This window comes from Zeugodacus cucurbitae, chromosome 5, assembly GCF_028554725.1.
Source record: "Zeugodacus cucurbitae isolate PBARC_wt_2022May chromosome 5, idZeuCucr1.2, whole genome shotgun sequence".
Taxonomy (NCBI): Eukaryota; Metazoa; Arthropoda; class Insecta; order Diptera; family Tephritidae; genus Zeugodacus; species Zeugodacus cucurbitae.
In genome coordinates, this window is record NC_071670.1 from 20,403,968 (window position 1) to 20,422,723 (window position 18,756).

The 18,756-nt window shown below is 33.1% G+C and overlaps 4 protein-coding genes across 7 annotated transcripts in view; 2 read left to right on the forward strand and 2 right to left on the reverse strand.

The window, feature by feature from the left end:
- The window catches only part of LOC105215010 (syntaxin-binding protein 5), a 55,377-nt gene extending 53,384 nt beyond the window's left edge, over window positions 1-1,993 (reverse strand). For 2 of the 4 annotated variants that reach the window (XM_054232631.1, XM_054232632.1), the window contains exon 1: window positions 1,689-1,920. The gene's annotated coding sequence lies outside the window, so the exon portion shown is untranslated. Of the gene's footprint in view, window positions 1-1,688 lie in introns of all 4 variants that reach the window. The other 2 variants (XM_054232630.1, XM_054232628.1) reach the window with 2 other exon arrangements.
- Window positions 1,994-2,661: 668 nt separating this feature from the next.
- LOC105215011 (probable ATP-dependent RNA helicase DDX10) lies at window positions 2,662-5,153 on the forward strand. The gene is made up of 2 exons (XM_011188747.3): window positions 2,662-3,071; window positions 3,132-5,153. The coding sequence occupies exons 1-2, from the start codon at window positions 2,787-2,789 to the stop codon at window positions 4,983-4,985; spliced, it is 2,139 nt and encodes a 712-aa protein (XP_011187049.1). The 5' UTR covers window positions 2,662-2,786; the 3' UTR covers window positions 4,986-5,153.
- Window positions 5,154-5,664: 511 nt separating this feature from the next.
- On the reverse strand, window positions 5,665-9,498 carry Hsp60 (heat shock protein 60A). Its single transcript, XM_011188748.3, has 4 exons — window positions 9,312-9,498; window positions 6,530-7,900; window positions 6,275-6,460; window positions 5,665-6,215 (listed from the first exon to the last, which is right to left on the reverse strand). The coding sequence occupies exons 2-4, from the start codon at window positions 7,898-7,900 to the stop codon at window positions 6,051-6,053; spliced, it is 1,722 nt and encodes a 573-aa protein (XP_011187050.1). The 5' UTR covers window positions 9,312-9,498; the 3' UTR covers window positions 5,665-6,050.
- Window positions 9,499-15,658: 6,160 nt separating this feature from the next.
- Window positions 15,659-18,310, forward strand: LOC105215014 (thymosin beta). The gene is made up of 4 exons (XM_011188749.3): window positions 15,659-15,818; window positions 17,044-17,180; window positions 17,251-17,364; window positions 18,018-18,310. Exons 2-4 carry the CDS (start codon window positions 17,051-17,053, stop codon window positions 18,155-18,157), a joined length of 384 nt encoding a protein of 127 aa, XP_011187051.1. The 5' UTR covers window positions 15,659-15,818; window positions 17,044-17,050; the 3' UTR covers window positions 18,158-18,310.
- The last annotated feature ends 446 nt before the right edge of the window (window positions 18,311-18,756 follow it).

An 18,756-nucleotide genomic window follows, 5' to 3' on the forward strand; every position in this document is an offset into this window, starting at 1 on the left:
AAATATTTACATATGTGTAATGGAGAACACAATTTTTAACATTACAAAAAAATGGCAAAAATATGTATTTTTTGCACAAAAAAACAGAAGTAGTTGAAAAAAGAAAATGTGAAAATTTTTTTATTTTCCTTTTTATTTATTTATTTTTGGAAATTATTTTTGACAAAATATTTAAAAAAAGCTTTTGTATATAAGCTCTCACCTATGTTTCTTACCAATTTTTAACTGTGATCAGTGAAATACCACAAAAAATGCAGATATTGTTACCACCAAAATACTACATTGCTCAGATAGTAAAGTGCTGGTATTTGGTGACTCATTTCTGGTATGCGTACGAACAATAGTATTGTTACTACATGTGTGTCTCGGCTATTACACTGCCTTCACATGATTAAGTCGTCTTCTGTTTGAAGATCTGTTATTATATAGGTTCGTACAGCTCATACTTTTGTTCCCAAATTAATGTCTTGAAGCGCGACTCAAATCATTTAGTGTTTAAAAAATATTTTGAGTTATAATTTTTGTGAATATAATTTGTAATTTTATCGCCAAATTCCATTATAAACAAAAAATCATTCAGTTGAACCAAAATTCTCGTAAGATATAACGAAGGTTGTGGGAAAACATTCAGTGCAAAGTAACGATAGTTAACAAATTGAACATATCGCTCATTAACTTGAGTAGTGTCACAACTCAAAAAAGTCGATTTTTCAGGAGAGCGATTTAAAGTTTTCAATTGTCTCTTATTTAGCAAATATAGATAAATGTCATCAGTTTATTGACAAATCTAGTGGCCTGTAATATATTAAATACAATGTTGAGCATAAATGGACCAAACAGAGTGTACTAATGCTTTTTCTTGCGCATAAATTTGACCCACTTTAAATTATGTCGTTATTTGTGAAAAATATAAATCAATTTCGCCGTCATAAGTCAAATGTGTCGTTTTTGCTGAAAAAAGCAATATGAAAAATTTAATTACTTTTTCACCAATATCGTTATAATACAAAATGTGTCGTTCTTTCTGAAAAGAGAATCAAATCCACATTTTCACAATATGTGCTGGAACACAAAATATGTCGTTATTTCGTAAAAAATTGTATAACTAATTCTGACACAACTGAAATGTGTTGTTGTTGTGGTTAAAAAATAATGCAACATAACAAGTTTAATAACAGCACATTCTTATTTTACTGTTTATTCTCCTACGCATCGGAATGAAATTTTTATACAATATGGACGATGAAATTGCGCATACTCAACTCAAAAATCGTGTTTTTTGAGTTATGACACTATTAAAGAAAATGAGCGATATGTACTTTATAAGGACAATCCAATTGTAACAAATATAATGTTGTAATGAATTGCTAAAACAATTATACATTCAATAGGTATAAAAAATATATAAGGAAATTATGTGAAACTAATCCAGATATATCACACATGAGTACACCCACTTTTTAGTATTTACTTAAATCAATCTGACGTGGGCGTAATGATTACAACTTACAAACAAACAATAATAAAATTACAACATATATTGCCATTATTAATATTCGATCTTTCAACTCTTCACCATATTATTTGCAAAACAATTAAAAGAGGCAGTAATGTACAAGTATTATCCATAAATATTTACATAAAATCACTATATTTACCAACAGGTAACAAAATATTTTGTCAAATACCTTTTCGCAAAAAAAGATTTGTTTATTTTCAACATATGTATATATAATTTTATTTGGCATTTATTTCGACTGCTTTAAGTTGTTAGTTTATAGCGCTGTAAGTCCATTTGTTTATCATATGAATATTAAATTCAATGTCAAGCATTTGTTTCAATTAATCACATATTCAACTCACAATAAATAAATTTTCAGATTTTGCAATATGATGTCAAAATACATTCTGTGTTAGAGTTGCCCACAACTATTTTATGTATTCAGATAACAAATTGCAAAGTCCGGTTCACACGTAAACATTTTATAACCTCATTACAATACACTATCTAGATGAACACAGAGATCGTTTACATTTAGGGTGATAATCTAATATTTAAATTGATCAAAAATCTCGTAAGCAGCAAATATGTCCACTAAAAAATAAGGCCCCAAGAATCCCGTAATTTCCATTATTATTTTTATTATTGTAAGTGCAAAACCAACTTATCATAATCAAAAAAAATTCATTTAATAAATAAAGTTCTATATGGTTTAAGCATCTTCCAAAAGTCTAATGTTATCTATAAAAAATAATCACAGTAAACCAGTAATCACAAAATAAAACCGAAAGTCAAAGGCTTGATTTTTACTAAGACATATCGTTAATAATGATTGGGGCCAAATTGTCTTTCTTACGGAACACTTCCTCAAATTGTTCAATACGCAATCAAAAGAGAAAACTTTTCTGCCAATGGGTCAACATTGGCGATTGAAGAAAGTTCATTTTACATTTCTCTTTTTATTATATTCACACTAATAATTTCTATTGAGTGAGAATGTTTAGAATTGTATTATTTGAAAATTTTTGGATCCACTGGACTTCTGAATCCAATCCTTTCACTACCTAAAGTGGATGGTTTTGATCTTGAACCTTTATATAGTTAGTGTACGCCACTAGTCCTATTGCAATCGTAAAGAATCGATGAATGTGTTTACAAATTAGAATCGATAACAGTGGTATGTTATCATTAAGCACATGTAGTTAACATATTGATATAGAATTCGGGTGATTTGTTTATTAGATAAATAATTATAAAAATAGTTTTAAATCTATAATTGCCGAGAATGAAAGTCAAAGGAAAAAAGCAGTTTGGGACAACCATGGGAGCGCAGACTGATAGAGAAATCCAAGAATTGAAACAAAAATATGAATCGCTGCCACTTGAAGATGAAATCAAAAAATTTGTGGACATGCCTCTGACGCAAAAAACATTAAAAGGATTATTGGACTCCAAATACGTTGCTCCAACAGAAATTCAAAGGAAAAGTATATTGACAGCATTAATTGGAAAGGATGTAATGGGTACTGCAATTACTGGAAGTGGGAAAACACTTGCCTTCTTGATACCGGTATGTACACACATGCATATATAAGTATTTATAATTGTAATTAAAATTGTAATCCTCCAGGTTATCGAACACTTGTACATGAACAAATGGTCACGTACAGATGGAGTATGCGCGATTGTTATTTCTCCTACGCGTGAACTGGCTTATCAAATATTTGAGACTCTAAAACGTATAGGAAGATATCATGATTTCTCGGCTGGTCTGATAATTGGTGGAAAGAACTTAAAGTTCGAACGAAGGAGAATGGATCAATGCAATATATTGATATGTACACCTGGCAGACTGCTGCAACATATGGATGAAAATCCATTGTTTAATGCTAGTACCATTGAAATGTTGGTATTAGACGAAGCTGATAGATGCCTGGATATGGGATTTGAAGAAACTCTTAATGCTATTGTCGAACATTTTCCAATTGATCGTCAAACTTTATTATTTTCTGCCACACAAACAAATTCCGTAAAAGACATTGCAAGACTCAATTTGCGGGATCCAATTTTTATTGGAGAAAAGACAAAATCTGAAGACGTTATACCAGAGTTGTTGCAGCAAAATTACGTTGTGATGGAGTTGGAGGATAAAATTACAATGCTATGGTCATTTATAAAAAATCATCTCAAACAAAAAATTATAGTATTTTTTACCAGTTGCAAACAAGTGAAATACGTTTTCGAAATTTTCTGCAAACTTCGACCAGGTACAAGTTTGCTCGCACTTTACGGAACACTACATCAAGACCGAAGAATTGCAATATATAACGATTTTACACGAAAAAGCAACGTCGTGCTATTTGCCACTGATATCGCATCCCGAGGTCTAGATTTTCCAACAGTAAATTGGGTTGTTCAAATGGATTGCCCAGAAGATGCCGTTCAATATATTCATAGAGCAGGAAGAACGGCTAGAAACAAAGCACGTGGCGAAAGTCTTTTGGTCCTAACACCAACTGAAGAACAAGGTATGATAAAGGAATTGGAGGACAAGAATATACATATTAAAAAAATACATATTGATCCGAAAAAGCTGTTTTCGCCCCGACTGAAGATAGAAGCCGCATTAGCCCAAAATACCGAACTGAAGGCTTCAGCACAACGAGCTTTTGTATCGTATGTTAAATCCATATTCCTAATGAAGAATAAAGACATTTTTAATGCATTCAAACTAAATCTTGAAAACTACGCCAAATCACTTGGACTGGTTGTTACACCACGTGTTCGGTTTTTGGAGCGTTTATTAAAGAAAAAAGGTTCAGAGACGAAAATGGTAACGGAATCAAATGATTTTGAGCACGAAGATTCAGACAACGATGAGGATTTCCTTAAAGTCAAACGAGTCGACCATGATCTGGGTAACAATGTGGAAGAAGTTACTTTGGAACTGCCCAAGAAGAATAAAGTCCTAACAAAAGCTGCGGCAGCCAAAATAGCAATAAGAAAAAAATTAACACCAAATGAAAAAGTGAATTTCGACGAAGACGGGAACGTCATAGTTGATAAAAGAAAAGAAATACAATCTGAGGTTCCCGAAGAATATGAAAACAAAGATGGTGGCATAAATATAGAGATAGCGAAGAAAGTTCTATCACAAGAAGATAAATACGACAAAGAACGATTTAGACAACTTGTTAAACAACGCCACAAACTGCAAAAAGACAAATTGAAAGAACTTGCAGAAGCCAATTTACAAAGTAATACCGCTGACAGTGAAAGCGATGACGACGTCGATTTATCTTGGCTGCCGGATCCGGATCTAATATATAATGCGGATCGTAAGACAGAAGAAAACGTAACATCAGAAATGAATTCAAGTGATGACATGGAAGAGCCAACTAGTAAAAAAGCGAAATTGACTTCCAAACTCACTTTGAATGATGCCGAATCAATCGCTGCACAGCTTTTAGCAAATAAAGTATAATTGATATAGAAATTGTTCATCTTGTGTTTTCTGTATATAATTTAATTTTATTTCACCTACACATAAGTTATTGAATAAAAATTGAGTTTTGTTATTCACTGCTGTACAATATAAGTACAACGAAATTAAAAGAATAAAACTACGATGTTTCTTAAAAATTTATTAGAATTGAAATATTCTTTTTCGGAGGAACCTTTATTTATTGATGTTTATTTTAATATTTATGTTAACTAATTTTATATATCTTGTACTATGTACATATAGACCTTCTTTGTCTTCCGTTCTACCATATAAACAGTTTATTCAAATTAACTTCTATTCTAATTATCAATTAAAAATGCCATTTAGAATCAGAATTTTTTAATTTAAAATTTTTAAAGTTTATGTTATACAGATTTCTAATGGTGGCTGGGCAATTAATTTCCAAGCTTTTTAAAAATTAGATTTTTTATTGATGTTAGCACAAATAAATGAGCCTTGTAGTAATAACTCTATCCATATGCATCGTTATTAATGAGTGAAAGGCGCTTAATGGTATGACACATACCATTAAACTTTCGTACTGAGCTGCTCCTTTGAACAGTCTCAGTCTCCATGTAATAGTCTCGTACAATTGACTTGTATAGATATGTATGTACATACATACTTACGTACATAACCCTAACATTCAAACGCATGATTTAATTTCTTTCCACAAATTTCTTTTATTTTTCTATATTTTAATTGAGTTCAAGAAATAGTAACCGCCTTCAAGTACAATAAAAAATCTCGTAAATTTACACACAAAATTTTTCTTTGGTGACACGCAAAACCTTAAATTCTACTTAAGTAAGCATTCTATTGCCGATTCTATTTGAGGCATATGGAATTTATTTAGTCAGCTTTGCTTTCACTCTACAAATCCATTTACAAATGTTCAGAATAACTTATACCCAAACAGTAGCGATTCGATGACACTAATTTATAACTGGTCAGTATTTAAAACTATTTTATAATTATTTTACATATATAACATGTAAAATTTAAACATATTTAACAATGGAAATTATTTAAATAGAATAGATTTTACATCATTCCTCCCATTCCACCCATTCCTCCCATACCACCCATACCGCCCATTCCACCAAGACCAGGAGCAGCATCTTCTTTTGGAATTTCAGTAACAACAGCTTCGGCTGTGGTCAAGAGGGAAGCTACACCAGAAGCGTCCGTGATAGCTGTGCGAACAACCTGAAACATAATCGTTTTCAAAACTATATCATGATTGTTACTTATATTGCATTATTTACCTTTGTGGGATCAATAATACCCTTCTCGATTAAGTTTCCGTATTCAGCCTTAAGTGCATCATATCCGAAATCTCCTTCCTTTGTTTCAACCTTAGCTACAACCATTGCACCATCAACGCCAGCGTTCTTAGCAATTGTCATGCAAGGCATACGAAGAGCGCGGCGCACAATCTCAATACCCATATTCTGTGGTATAAGTAAATAGTATTTTAGTTAGTTCAGAAGATATAAGCATGTCATATGTATGTTACTAACCTGGTCTTCGTTAGATCCCTTGAGACCCTCCAATACTGGAATACATCTCAAAAGAGCAGTACCACCACCGGGGACAATACCTTCTTCCACAGCGGCGCGAGTAGCATTGAGTGCATCATGTACACGATCCTTCTTTTCGTTAACTTCAACTTCACTTGAGCCACCGACGCGCAACAATGCTACACCAGAAGCCAGACGGGCCAAACGCTCCTGCAATTTCTCTTTCTCATATTCAGATGTAGTTTCACTGATTTGATCCTTAATTTGTTCAACACGGCGAGTAATATCCTCCTTCTTGCCCTTTCCTTTAAGCAATAAGGTGTCATCCTTGGTAATAACAACCTCTCCAACTTTTCCAAGGTCGTTTATCTGTACATCTTCCAATTTAACCAAATTTGCGTCATCACCAAAAACGATGCCACCTGATGCAATTGCCATATCAGTGAGTGTTGACTTTCTATTATCACCAAAGCCTGGAGCTTTGACGGCTGCTACTTGCAAACCAATCTTAAGACGATTCACAACAAGTGTGCTTAAAGCTTCGCCATCAATATCTTCAGCAATGATAACCAAAGGTTTACGTTGAGAATTAGCTAATTCAAGGGCGGGGATAATGCTTTGCACTGATGAAATTTTCTTCTCAGACAACAAAATCAAGGCATCTTGAAATTCTACTTTAGCTCCTTTAGATGAGTTGATGAAATATGGTGAAATGTAACCTCTATCGAATTTCATTCCCTCAATTACTTCCAATTCATCTAGAAGTGTTTTACCGTCTTTAACTGTGATAACACCGTCGCGACCAACTCTTTTCATAGCTTCGCTAATCAGATTTCCAACATCTTGGTCTCCATTTGCAGAAATAGTTGCGACTTGGGCAATCTCTTCTGGTGTACTTACTGGTCGTGACATTGCCTTTAAATGATCTTTAACAGTGTCTACGGCCAACATAACACCACGACGGATCTCCACAGGATTAGCGCCCTTGGAAATTTTTTCAAAACCTTCTTTAGCGATTGCTCGCGCTAAAACTGTTGCTGTGGTTGTACCGTCACCAGCTTCCTCATTTGTATTATTAGCAACATCTTGAACCAGCTTTGCACCAATATTTTGGAATTTATCCTTCAATTCAATAGCTTTAGCAACAGTCACACCATCTTTGGTGATTTTTGGTGACCCCCAAGATTGCTCAATAATAACATTGCGGCCTTTCGGGCCCATAGTAACAGCCACGGCATCAGCTAGGACATCAACACCTTGCAACATCAATGCACGTACCTCAGGTCCAAATTTCACATCCTTGGCATAGCTACGTACCATCAATTGGCGTTGAATGTTTGCGCGAGCAAGTCTGATCGGTAAACGAAGCATCTAAAAAAAAATATACAATAACATTTTCATATTAGTATTAGTTCAACTATACGTAAGTTGAGTTTATTTTAGAAAGTTTTCGGTTAAATTTGCATTAGCACATTTTAATGTTATTTTTGAGAATTTAAACTAAAAGGCATCCAAAATATTATTATCCGTAAAGCTGTATCTATTCTCCTTTAGCAATCCAACAGATTTATCCGGTATACAAAAAACAATTAATAACACACAAATAAATAATGATTATATTAATAAAATTCGAATAGATTTCTTTCAATATTTTCTTAACAAAAAACAATGCTATTTTTTATTTGTCATCATGAAAAATTATATTTTGATAAATTTTTTTAAGTTTGATTTTGATAACTATACTATGATTTCAGATGAGATTGAAATAGGAAAAAGCTAATTATTCTACACTTAATAGAAGCAAAAAAAGTTCATATGATTTTTAAACTAGATCTATATCTAACATTTATTTCAGTGATATAACACTACTCCCGGTTACATTAGCGGAGAGCTTCGAATGCACTAGAATAAGACGAGAGACAAGTTTTAATTTGAAAATAAATATATTAAAATCAAATTAAAATGTTTATAGAAATTAGCACTTTTATGGATATTGGTAAATATATGTCCAATGATTAAAAATTACCTAATTATTATGCTTTTATTTTATGAAGATTTTGGAGTGAAATTTATGTTCGAAGTACTGATATAAACCATTGTTTTTGAATGAGCAAGATTACTCTCAAATATAATATATGATTTATATATATATATGCATATACTACTGCTATTATGACATACACCATACACATATTTATCTTATAAATCTTTCTAGAATGGGGGGTCTAAACAATGTGTTTTGAGGTTAAGTATTTCAGAATTTATGAAGTAAGGTTTTTATTATATGATTGTAATATATTTTTTTTATAATAACTGAATTGCAATGCAATGCAATCCATATACTAATTCAAATTATAGACAAAAATATTTCTAACCCTAAGGGAGAAAAGAACAAGTGCACATGTGCTTTTACACACATACCTCCATAACACATATTTCACAACAGTTTTATTTTTTCATATTGCCTCTGCACTTTTGAAATTAAATGTGACTTTTTCATTGAAAATACCCGATTTTTCAACCTATTTTTATGTGAATCAAAGTCCAATTTAAACCTACTTTTTTAACATCACTTTCATTAACACATATTCAATCTTTAATATTTATATTATGAAGGCCACTGATGATATTAAACGTTGGAGAATTATCCAAATATACATGATATGTTTATTTTTTACATTTTATATACATACGCCAAATCGAATATTCTAGACATCCGCCGGTTTATGCCGGCATATAAAATTATGTAATGCTTATAAAATATTTTATAAACTTTACTTACGTTGTTTTATTTTCTCTGTCGTAAATAAGTTTACAAAGTTTTTATTAAGAAATATTAAATGCAATGTCAGTACACCACAACGTGCAAAACACCAAAACTCAATAAATGCTTTAAAACTCAAAGACGATCAGAAAAATCTGAGCACACCACGATGGAACCAGAAGTAATTTGAATGGAGTAAAGTTTTTTAGAGATACCACCATATATATATATATAAATAATCGATTTAACCCTCTTGTAAGTCTGTTCCTAATATGGGTTTGTACGTTACAACTTTTATAAATTAAATTATCCTCAAATTGGGTAGTAAAAGTTACATCCGAAATCTAAAAAAAAAATAATTTATGAAATCTTTTATAAAGTATTGAACATTAATTAAAATTATACATTTTGTTATATAGATATTTTAGTTTGCAAAATTTAAAATAAATATCATATACGACAGACTTAGTTATGAAATATTCAAACAATATCTTCTTCTTTACTCGTGACGGCTAACAACAGGAACATTCGTTATTTCTTCTCGCTGTTTGGTGCCAGTTGGTGATATCATGTGCAGCCAGATCCTTCTCACGCCTTTCTCATGAAAACTCCTAGTGTCGTCTCATCGGATGTTGACATCATCCACGCTTCAGCAGCCATAAAGCAGGCGGGAATGATGAGGGACTTGTGGAGTTTGGTTTTTGTTCTTCTAGAGAGGAGTTTCATTTTCAATTGCCTACTCAGTCCAATGTAGCACTTCTTGGGAAGAGTGATTTTGCGTTGGATTACAAGCTGATATTGTTATTAATGCTGGTCCCAGATAGACGAAATTATCTTCAACTTCAAAGTTATAACAGTCAACAGTGACGTGGCAGCCAAGTCGCGAATGCGCTGACTGTTTGTTTAATGACAGGATATTTTTATTATTTTACCTTGTCCCACCACCAAACCCATTCGTTTCGCTGACTTATACAGTCTGGAAAAATAAGAACTAACGGTGCGGTAGTTTCTTCCAATGATATCAATATCATCGGTGTAAGCCAGCAGCTGTACACTCTTATAGAAGATTGTATCTTCTCTGTTTAGCGCATCAGGTTAAAGAAGTCACCCTTTCTGAAACATTTTTTGATATCGAATGGCTCGGAGAGGTCCTTCCCGATCCTGATGGAGCTTTTGGTGTTGCTCAACGTCAGCTTACGCAATCGTATTAGTTTTGCGTGGATACCAAATTCAGACATATCGGCATAAAAGCTCCTTTTCATGCTGTCGAAAGCAGTTTTAAAATCGACGAAAAGGTGGTGTGTGTCGATCCTCTTTTCACGGTCCTTCTCCAAGATTTGGCGGATGATGGTCAGTTGTTGATTTTTCAGGTCTAAAGCCACACTGAAAAGGTCCAATCAGTTTTTTGATGATGGGGAGCGTTAGTCTTTCACACTTAACGACAACTTTGAGGAGGCTTATTCCGCGGTAATTTGTACATATTGAGGGGTCTCCCTTTTTGTGAATTGGGCAGAGTACACTAAGATTTCAATCGTCGGGCATGCTTTCTTCCGACGATATTCTGCAAAGAAGCTGATACATAAACCTTATCAGCTCTTCGGTGTCGTATTTGAGTAGCTCGGCCGACAATCTATCGGTCCCCGCAACTCTATTATTCCTCAAACGGGTAATTAATTAGGTGGTCGAGCAATCGAACATCTGTTGCATCGTCGTCGATTGGGGAATCTTGTTGTACTTTCACTACAATTCAGCAGGTTAGAGAAGTGTTCCCTGTACAAATTCAGTATACTCTGGGCATCAATCGAGCCTTACCCCTGTCGGCCAGCTTGTCAAGCTCTTCATACTCACCCATTTCGTTCGGCTGTCGGTTGTAACTGCAGCTTATCAATATCGAATCTTCCTTTTGTTTGTCTACGGGCAGCTTTGTTGCACCAATATGGGTGCGTATCTTTGCTACTACAAAATAGTGGAACAGTTAATAGTTCAAATTTGTACCTCAGTGTATGGAGCGCCACGGGATGGAGAGTTCTGGTTCCAGCAGAAAAGTTTGTGGATACGTCAATTGGTTGCTTGTTGAGCTTTAATCTACTTTAGATTTAATATATGAAGATGAGATAATCTCGAAGGCTGCCTAAATGTTATGACTATGGGTTCATTGCCTACATTTATCTCTGCACAATGACTAAATGCAAGAATTTCGGACTGAATTATGCCTTTGCGCCGTTACATGTAATATGTTTTATTTTGCAATTTGCTTAATAGCTGTATATAATATCATTACTTCCCATACAACTTTCACTTCTGTCGCACAGGCACATGATGAGATCGAAACTTATTGCTCAACTGATCCGTTGGAGAGAGACAAAATATTATTTACTCCTCTTGTATGAATTGTAGGGAAGTTATCAGAAAATTAAGGGTCTCTCACCATAAGTAGTTGTTTGGAAGCTGGCGGGCACGGTTGGGGGAAGAGAATACTATCGGGAACTTTTCATCAACTGAACCGAACACATTCCGAGCATTTTCCTAACAGAAGTGAATACCAGGAATTCAGTCGTGTATTCGCAGTAAAATGTAAGGCTGACAAGCTTGCATGGTTAGGCACGTCAGTCTTACATACATTGGAAGGAGAACAAGTAGTAGCACTGCAGTTTCTTTGTGGTTTTCTACTGAACGGTCCAACTAAACATTATCCCACATGAATTCAAGAGGCTAGATTAAACATTTTATAAGATACTAACTGCAGAAATAGATTGGAAGAAAACGAAGCGGAATCATATCAATACTTACTTTTGAAATGCCTCGCCTTGGCGTGATCAATCCTAAAATGTCTCTCTTTTTTTTGAACACCCTCGCGAGCTAGCGGTTATAGATGTGCAGAACCTTTGCAAATTTGTGGTTCAGCCCGCTTAGTCGAGTTTTAATATCCAATTCAGGGGGTTATTATGGCTTCACTAATGGATGTATCTTATAATCTTAGCATGTTCTCATAAAACCTAAAGTATCTCCTTGTAGACCGAAGGCCGATATATTTGATTCCATTTTTTTTTTAAGTAGTAGTTTACCGTAGATATCTATGTCATTCGGATTTTTCCCGTAGAGACGAGTCGGCCGCTTCTCACTCTCAAGTCTCTCACATCGCTGTTTGAACTATCTCAACTTAACTTGATTGTAATTTTCCATCAGATTGATTTGGGATTTCATTTTTTTGTTCCTTAATATTCAACTTTCTACAATATCGTTAGTTCAAATTATAGAAAAGTGGCGGAATAGACCATTTTAAGAAATTCGAACTTCATCTAAACAGAATTTACAACAGAATATAACAACTTCGCCCAATCTTACGCATGCCACAGATGACGAATGACTTAATTTCCGGAGTATTAAGGGATATCCGATCGGTGGACAATGCTAAAAAATCTGGGGCTGAATCACTTACTTCTACCGACGTAGAGTGGTTAAGATGTATCAAGAAAACTAATGCAATCAATATTTGAGAATATTTATTCGCTCCATGGCTGAAGTGTTGAAATACGAATCATCTGAACAGTCGCCAATCATACAAATTTTTGTGGAAATGTTAAATTTAAAAGAATTAATTTCCCAATTGAGTTGATAATTCCATGTCGTCGGTAATTGAGTTGGTCACATTTGTTCAAAGACGAATGAGTATTGACTAGATCTCAACATTTTTAGTAGATGATGTAAATGTTCTCTAAGTTATCGGAGCTCTACTAAGCCCACAGTTGCGATTATGACTAAAGTACAACAAAAATCGTATTATCTCCGTCAACCCAAGAATTTATATTGTAACGGATTTCCAAAATCTGTCGTTAACGCTGAAATTCTACCATGAGTTCGGTCACGGAATTGTCAAATAAAAGTCACTCTTTAATGTCTATACACTATTCTTTATTTCTAAATCATAATAAGTTAACACTTTCTTACTCAATACTTTACTTTACAACTCTCTCTTTATTTTAAATTATGCCAGTGGCAATTTTAAAATATGCCAGTGCTACCCAATTGCGGGTGCTGTGAGCAGTAAGAATCCCACCCTGCAAGTCATGGGTACTGAAACTCCAACCCATTTAAAGAAACATACACACATATGCAACAAAGGGCAAAATGTGCATAAACATTTACCTCAACTCTTCTATCGTACAGCACCCTGAATGATAGAAAGAAACAATCAAAGTTCTCGTCTGTTTGAAAAAGTTTTGTTTTGAGATATATCATGGCTGCTTGTGAAGTATTATTTTGCGTGTTTTATTTAAATAAGTGATCTGCAGACTAATTAAAGTTTAAATTATTGAACCACGCATTTTTAAATAAGTAAATCGAAAAATAAAAGCTTTCTAAAGCCAAAATATGGAATTGAAGAGGGTGATACAATAATACTTCATCGCACTGTCAATTCGAAGCACGCAATAGAAGTTACGCCCACAATGGTCAGCACCAAGGGCGAAACCATTGAATACGTAAATAATTGTTGAATATAATAATATTATCTTGCCTTAAATTCTAATTAATTTTCCTTACAGATATACGTACGGCGCGTTAAAGGTACGCAACCTGATTGGTGTCACTTATGGTAGCAGCGTAGAAACAAATCCAGAACTATGGATGCAAACGCTGCTACATCAAACACAAATCATCTACACACCAGATATTAGGTTTAATGTTACTTTTTTACGTGCAATTAAACCTTTTGGTCAACACAAACACGTGAAGAATTGAAACGACATGGTTTGGGTGTATTGTTTATCATCGCAACATGTGTCAACTGGGTTTTGCCAATGAGCTAGAGGGCAAAGCAAATGCAGTATTTGTGGACTTACCTCAGTTGGCCGTGCCATTAGCAGTTAATACAGAAATCAAAGGGTAAATTTAAGGGAATTCTTGTGATCATAGAAATTTAAAAACTTCTTGTATGTTCAATTAGGACTTTTCGATTCATTTTCACCTTGTATTGAGGAAAAGAGCATGGATGTTAAGACTAGAACGTTGCTCTTGTTCCTGAATTTCTGAAACATGAGGTAATTATTACCAACTTTTATGTTGTAATAATTAAAATTTTACTTTTTATAGAAACCCTCCTCCCAGAAATTGGATGCATCTAGTACTAGTGAAACTAATAAAAGAACAGATCTTACAAAAACTCCTAAAGAAACCAAAAGAGTCCTCACATAATGTGCGCAGCTTAAACTTCCTGGCCGCACGGGGTATTTGACATTTGCCACTCTTCCTCCAGCCTTGGTCCGATATAGTACGATAATACATGTATAACGTAAATATAATAATAAACGCATAAATGGCATGATATTTTCAATAAATATGCATTATAATTAATAATTTTGTTATTAAATTCTCATTTCGGATTTTGGTAGAACTAACCGAAAATAGCGGGTATAGTTTCAAGGCTTTTGTAGGTCTCAATACTGAAAGTGCATTTGGAATTTTCGTTCGCAGTTTTGGGTCTTTCATCAGTGATTGCACCAACAACAGTACTGAAAGCGCACATGTAGTTTTGGTTCGCAGTTTTGGGTCTATCATCCGTGATTGCACCAAGATCATTCCCCGAATAGTGCAAGAGGTATATATAAGCTGTCATCGATTTGCTAACTGCTATAGACAAGCCAATAGAACAAACTTTCCAAATTTCCATACAAGCTGGCAGCACTGAAATCGAATTGTATATACATGGTCGCACTGAACTCTTCAACCACCGTCTATGTCTAACCTTTTCTGCAACAAATTTAATTTTTATTAAAGTTTTTTATTCAATAAATTCAAGACAAATATACTGAGGATTCCCTGCCCTTTTTAATTTCAAATTTGTGTATAACAATTTGTATTATTTTGACAGTAATTTGTTCTTTGAGCCGTTCACAATAGTAAAATGGTTCTAAAATTAGTAAAACAAAACTTGGTAGCACTCAGCCAGCGACGATTGGAATTTTTATAAGGTATTCACATACTCTCCAGCACGAATTCAACTTGATATCTTTGTTGCTGCTTTCATGTTGCATGTAAAATTTTTGAAAGGCGAGCAGCGCCCAAAGATAGCGAGCAGAGAAGTGACCAATCGATAGCAGCTATAATGTGCTATATGAGGACTGTAATGTGCAAGAAAGGGATGAACGTTCACGCGTACACAAGAGTTTCGCATAGAAACTTTCATTGAAACTGCTAGTACCGCTCCCTGGCTTTTCACCGAAGAATTCGCCAGTACATGTCTTGCAGGGTATCTACTGTCCGTAGAAGATATGAAAATGTTTTGTATAAATGTGCTTGATGGGTTTTGCTGCTTTTCCGATAGTATAATGCGTAATGTTTCCTTGCCATCAGGGAGAGTTTCATTTATGCTTTCGCTTTCTTTTTTTGAATTTCTTCCTAAAGTACATTTTGAAGTTGGAGTATTAAGACGTGAGTAATCAATCTTTAATAAAGGAGTGGCCAAAAAGGAACAACTTGTTCAAATTTGTCAAAAGTTTTTGTAACAGCAAGTGAATTACTATATTTGTAAGTATAATAATTAATATATATTTCATACAATATAGAATAGCAAGAAATTCGTTATTGCCGGCGTTTTAATTTTTCTTTTAATTGGTAATAGGTATCCTATCTAAATATGTAAATTAAATTATGTAGGCTATAGGAAACCATGTAGTTTGATTATATCTATGACTAAATGATTTGCATTAACATTAAATCAAAAATATTATAATGTTATTGTTTAGTTTCGTACTATCAATTCTACATACGTACATACATATTGCTTGGGTACTTACATATGTATTTACATATCTAAAGCCGAATATATAGTATGTGCATATACCTGCAAACAAAGCATCACCAAAAATGTATATGGGGACGAAACTAGAATCTAACTGGAATTACAATTGGAGCACAGTGAACGGTTTATTAACTGAATAAGATGGTTTACTATAAGTGTTTCTTCTTTATAAGAAAGAAAATCGTAGAGCTGAAGTGAATGACTGTCGCCGAAACAAAGGAAATTGAATAATCATGGTAGAGAAAAGCATAACCGTTTAAAGATGATACATATTTTACTGTTATTTTTATTTCAATACACAAATTGTAGATACCTACAAGAAAATCTGAAAGCTTTTATTTTTTTTAAATATATATATTACATTATATACACTTATATGCATATATATGTATGTGTATATAAAATATTCATATATACATATTTAAGTTTATGTTATGTTGTAAGAGTCAAATTAAATATATTGACTTACGATTCTTAGTCATCAAAATACAATATGCATCACCACTGACTTACATACATACATGCATATATAAGCACGAACTATCGTATTGGGTGCTGATAACTGTCGTTGATTACACTTTAGTGCAGTGAAAATAATATTTGTGTATATTCGGTTTTAAGAATCATGGGGTGTTAGTAAAGATTTTACAAATTTGTTGGTTCCAAAATTAAAGAATACAAAAAAATATAGTAAATTAATCTATTCCACTATATCTACTGAGTCCCCAGTAGCAATTTTTTTTGTATAGTTATTACTTTTAACTCTTATGATAGTAAGCAGAAATGTTAAACTCCGGCTAATGCTCAAGACCAACAGTATTTTTTAACGATAATATTTAGACTGACTAAAATTATATATAAGTTAATAGGAGTTAAAGATCAGCTCAGTATTGTTAATATTTTAAATTCAATTTGTATTAAAAGTTTGTGACTTAATATTTCATTTTTTAGATTAAAAATGGCATCGCCTGCACTTAAAGACCTCCCAAAAGTAGCTGAAAATTTAAAAAGTCAACTTGAAGGCTTTAATACTGACAAACTAAAGAATGCTAGTACACACGAAAAAATCGTGCTTCCTTCTGCCGAAGGTAATTTTTACATACAAATTAATATATTAGAAAAAAATTTTATATTTATATTCTGATGTATCCATATTAGATGTGGCCGCCGAAAAAACTCAACAATCTTTAATTTCTGGAATTGCAACTTTTGATCCATCCAATTTAAAGCATACTGAAACTAATGAGAAAAACCCCCTACCAGATAAAGAAGGTAAGTTTTGTTGCAGTCTGTTTAATAGAAAACACTCATCTACTTTTCGTTTATATTAAGTGTATTATGAAGATTCATTTTCGCTTAGATTATATGAAAATAATTTTCTCCTGTGTAATACAGGCATTTTAAATGGAAAAATGTAAAATTAGGAAGAATAGAATGTAAATGAATGTCTTCGTCTGAACCATTTTTATTTTCTAAAGATTGGTTCATATACCATTTTTAGAGCAAGTACATTTTAGAATTGCTATTTTAGTTTAACAATAATTTGTGTTTGATTCAGAAAGTTTGACAATATACAGTGGAACTTCCATAACTTGTACTTTTGAATTTGCAATAGCGTTTAGAAATCAAATTTCATACACAATTCTTTCCATAACATGAACTTCATTAACTCGAAGTTTTCCATAACTAGTAATAGTAGTCAAATTTCATAAAAAATAAATAAAACAGTTTAAATCTACATTTGACAACTTTTTGAAAATTTTTGTGTTTTAATGAAAATTTCTATAACCCGAAGTCTCTTACTCAAAGTTTTTTGTGGATTTTGGTGATTCGGGTTAGAGAAGTTCCACTGTAGTTTATTTTATCCTAGAGTATTTTAAATTATCCATTTATGTTCTAATAAACGTATCTGTCTTATTTTTCAGCAATTGAACAAGAAAAGGAAAAGAATCAACTCATTGCTGGCATTGAAAATTTTGATTCTAAAAAATTAAAACACACTGAAACGTGCGAGAAAAATCCTTTACCAACAAAGGAAGTCATTGAGGAAGAAAAGAAGGCTTAAGAGGAAATCCGATAAGAGCATTCACTTAACTTTAAGTTGAATGCTTATTTTATTACTCATTCCTAATATATAATATTATTGAAAGAGACACTACTTTGTGAGAAGAATTTCATAATTTTTGCATATTTATAATAAATGATAAAAATCATAAAACGCATTTAAATTTTTTGTGGGAGTTTTAATGGTTAAATCTGGGAAGTATTCAGGGGTGTTCTGAAATCCAAGACAGATTTGCTGAATGTCAGAATGGCAAACCAATTCTGTTTTTCAATGGTGTCACGGAATCTGATTGGATTTTCATCTTTTCGAAAATAGTAGTACATAATTACAGTTGAACTTCCATAACTCGAACTTTTATAACTCGAAGTTTCCATAACTCGAAATCTTGAATTGGCAATAGAGGTAAAATTTCATAAAAATGATCTTCCGTAACTCGGAAGTCTCTCTAACTCGAAGTTTTTTTGTGGATAATAGTGATTCGAGTTAGGGAAGTTTAACTGTATTTCAAAATATTCATTAAACCCGAAAAATAGAATTAAATTTAGAAATTATTTCAATCACAGTTATTCGCTTCATATTCAAAGGTACTTTATTTTTAT

Excerpts from the sequence above, each read along its gene's own strand:
- Hsp60 (XM_011188748.3), bottom strand. The coding sequence starts at position 7,900 with ATGCTTCGTTTACCGATCAGACTTGCTCGCGCAAACATTCAACGCCAA. Across the intron at positions 6,461-6,529 it reads AGGGATCTAACGAAGACCAG|AATATGGGTATTGAGATTGT; the intron begins GTTAGTAACATA and ends CTTATACCACAG. Across the intron at positions 6,216-6,274 it reads GTATTATTGATCCCACAAAG|GTTGTTCGCACAGCTATCAC; the intron begins GTAAATAATGCA and ends ATTATGTTTCAG.
- LOC105215014 (XM_011188749.3), top strand. The coding sequence starts at position 17,051 with ATGGCATCGCCTGCACTTAAAGACCTCCCAAAAGTAGCTGAAAATTTA. Across the intron at positions 17,181-17,250 it reads CGTGCTTCCTTCTGCCGAAG|ATGTGGCCGCCGAAAAAACT; the intron begins GTAATTTTTACA and ends TATCCATATTAG. Across the intron at positions 17,365-18,017 it reads CCCCCTACCAGATAAAGAAG|CAATTGAACAAGAAAAGGAA; the intron begins GTAAGTTTTGTT and ends CTTATTTTTCAG.
- LOC105215011 (XM_011188747.3), top strand. The coding sequence starts at position 2,787 with ATGAAAGTCAAAGGAAAAAAGCAGTTTGGGACAACCATGGGAGCGCAG. Across the intron at positions 3,072-3,131 it reads CACTTGCCTTCTTGATACCG|GTTATCGAACACTTGTACAT; the intron begins GTATGTACACAC and ends GTAATCCTCCAG.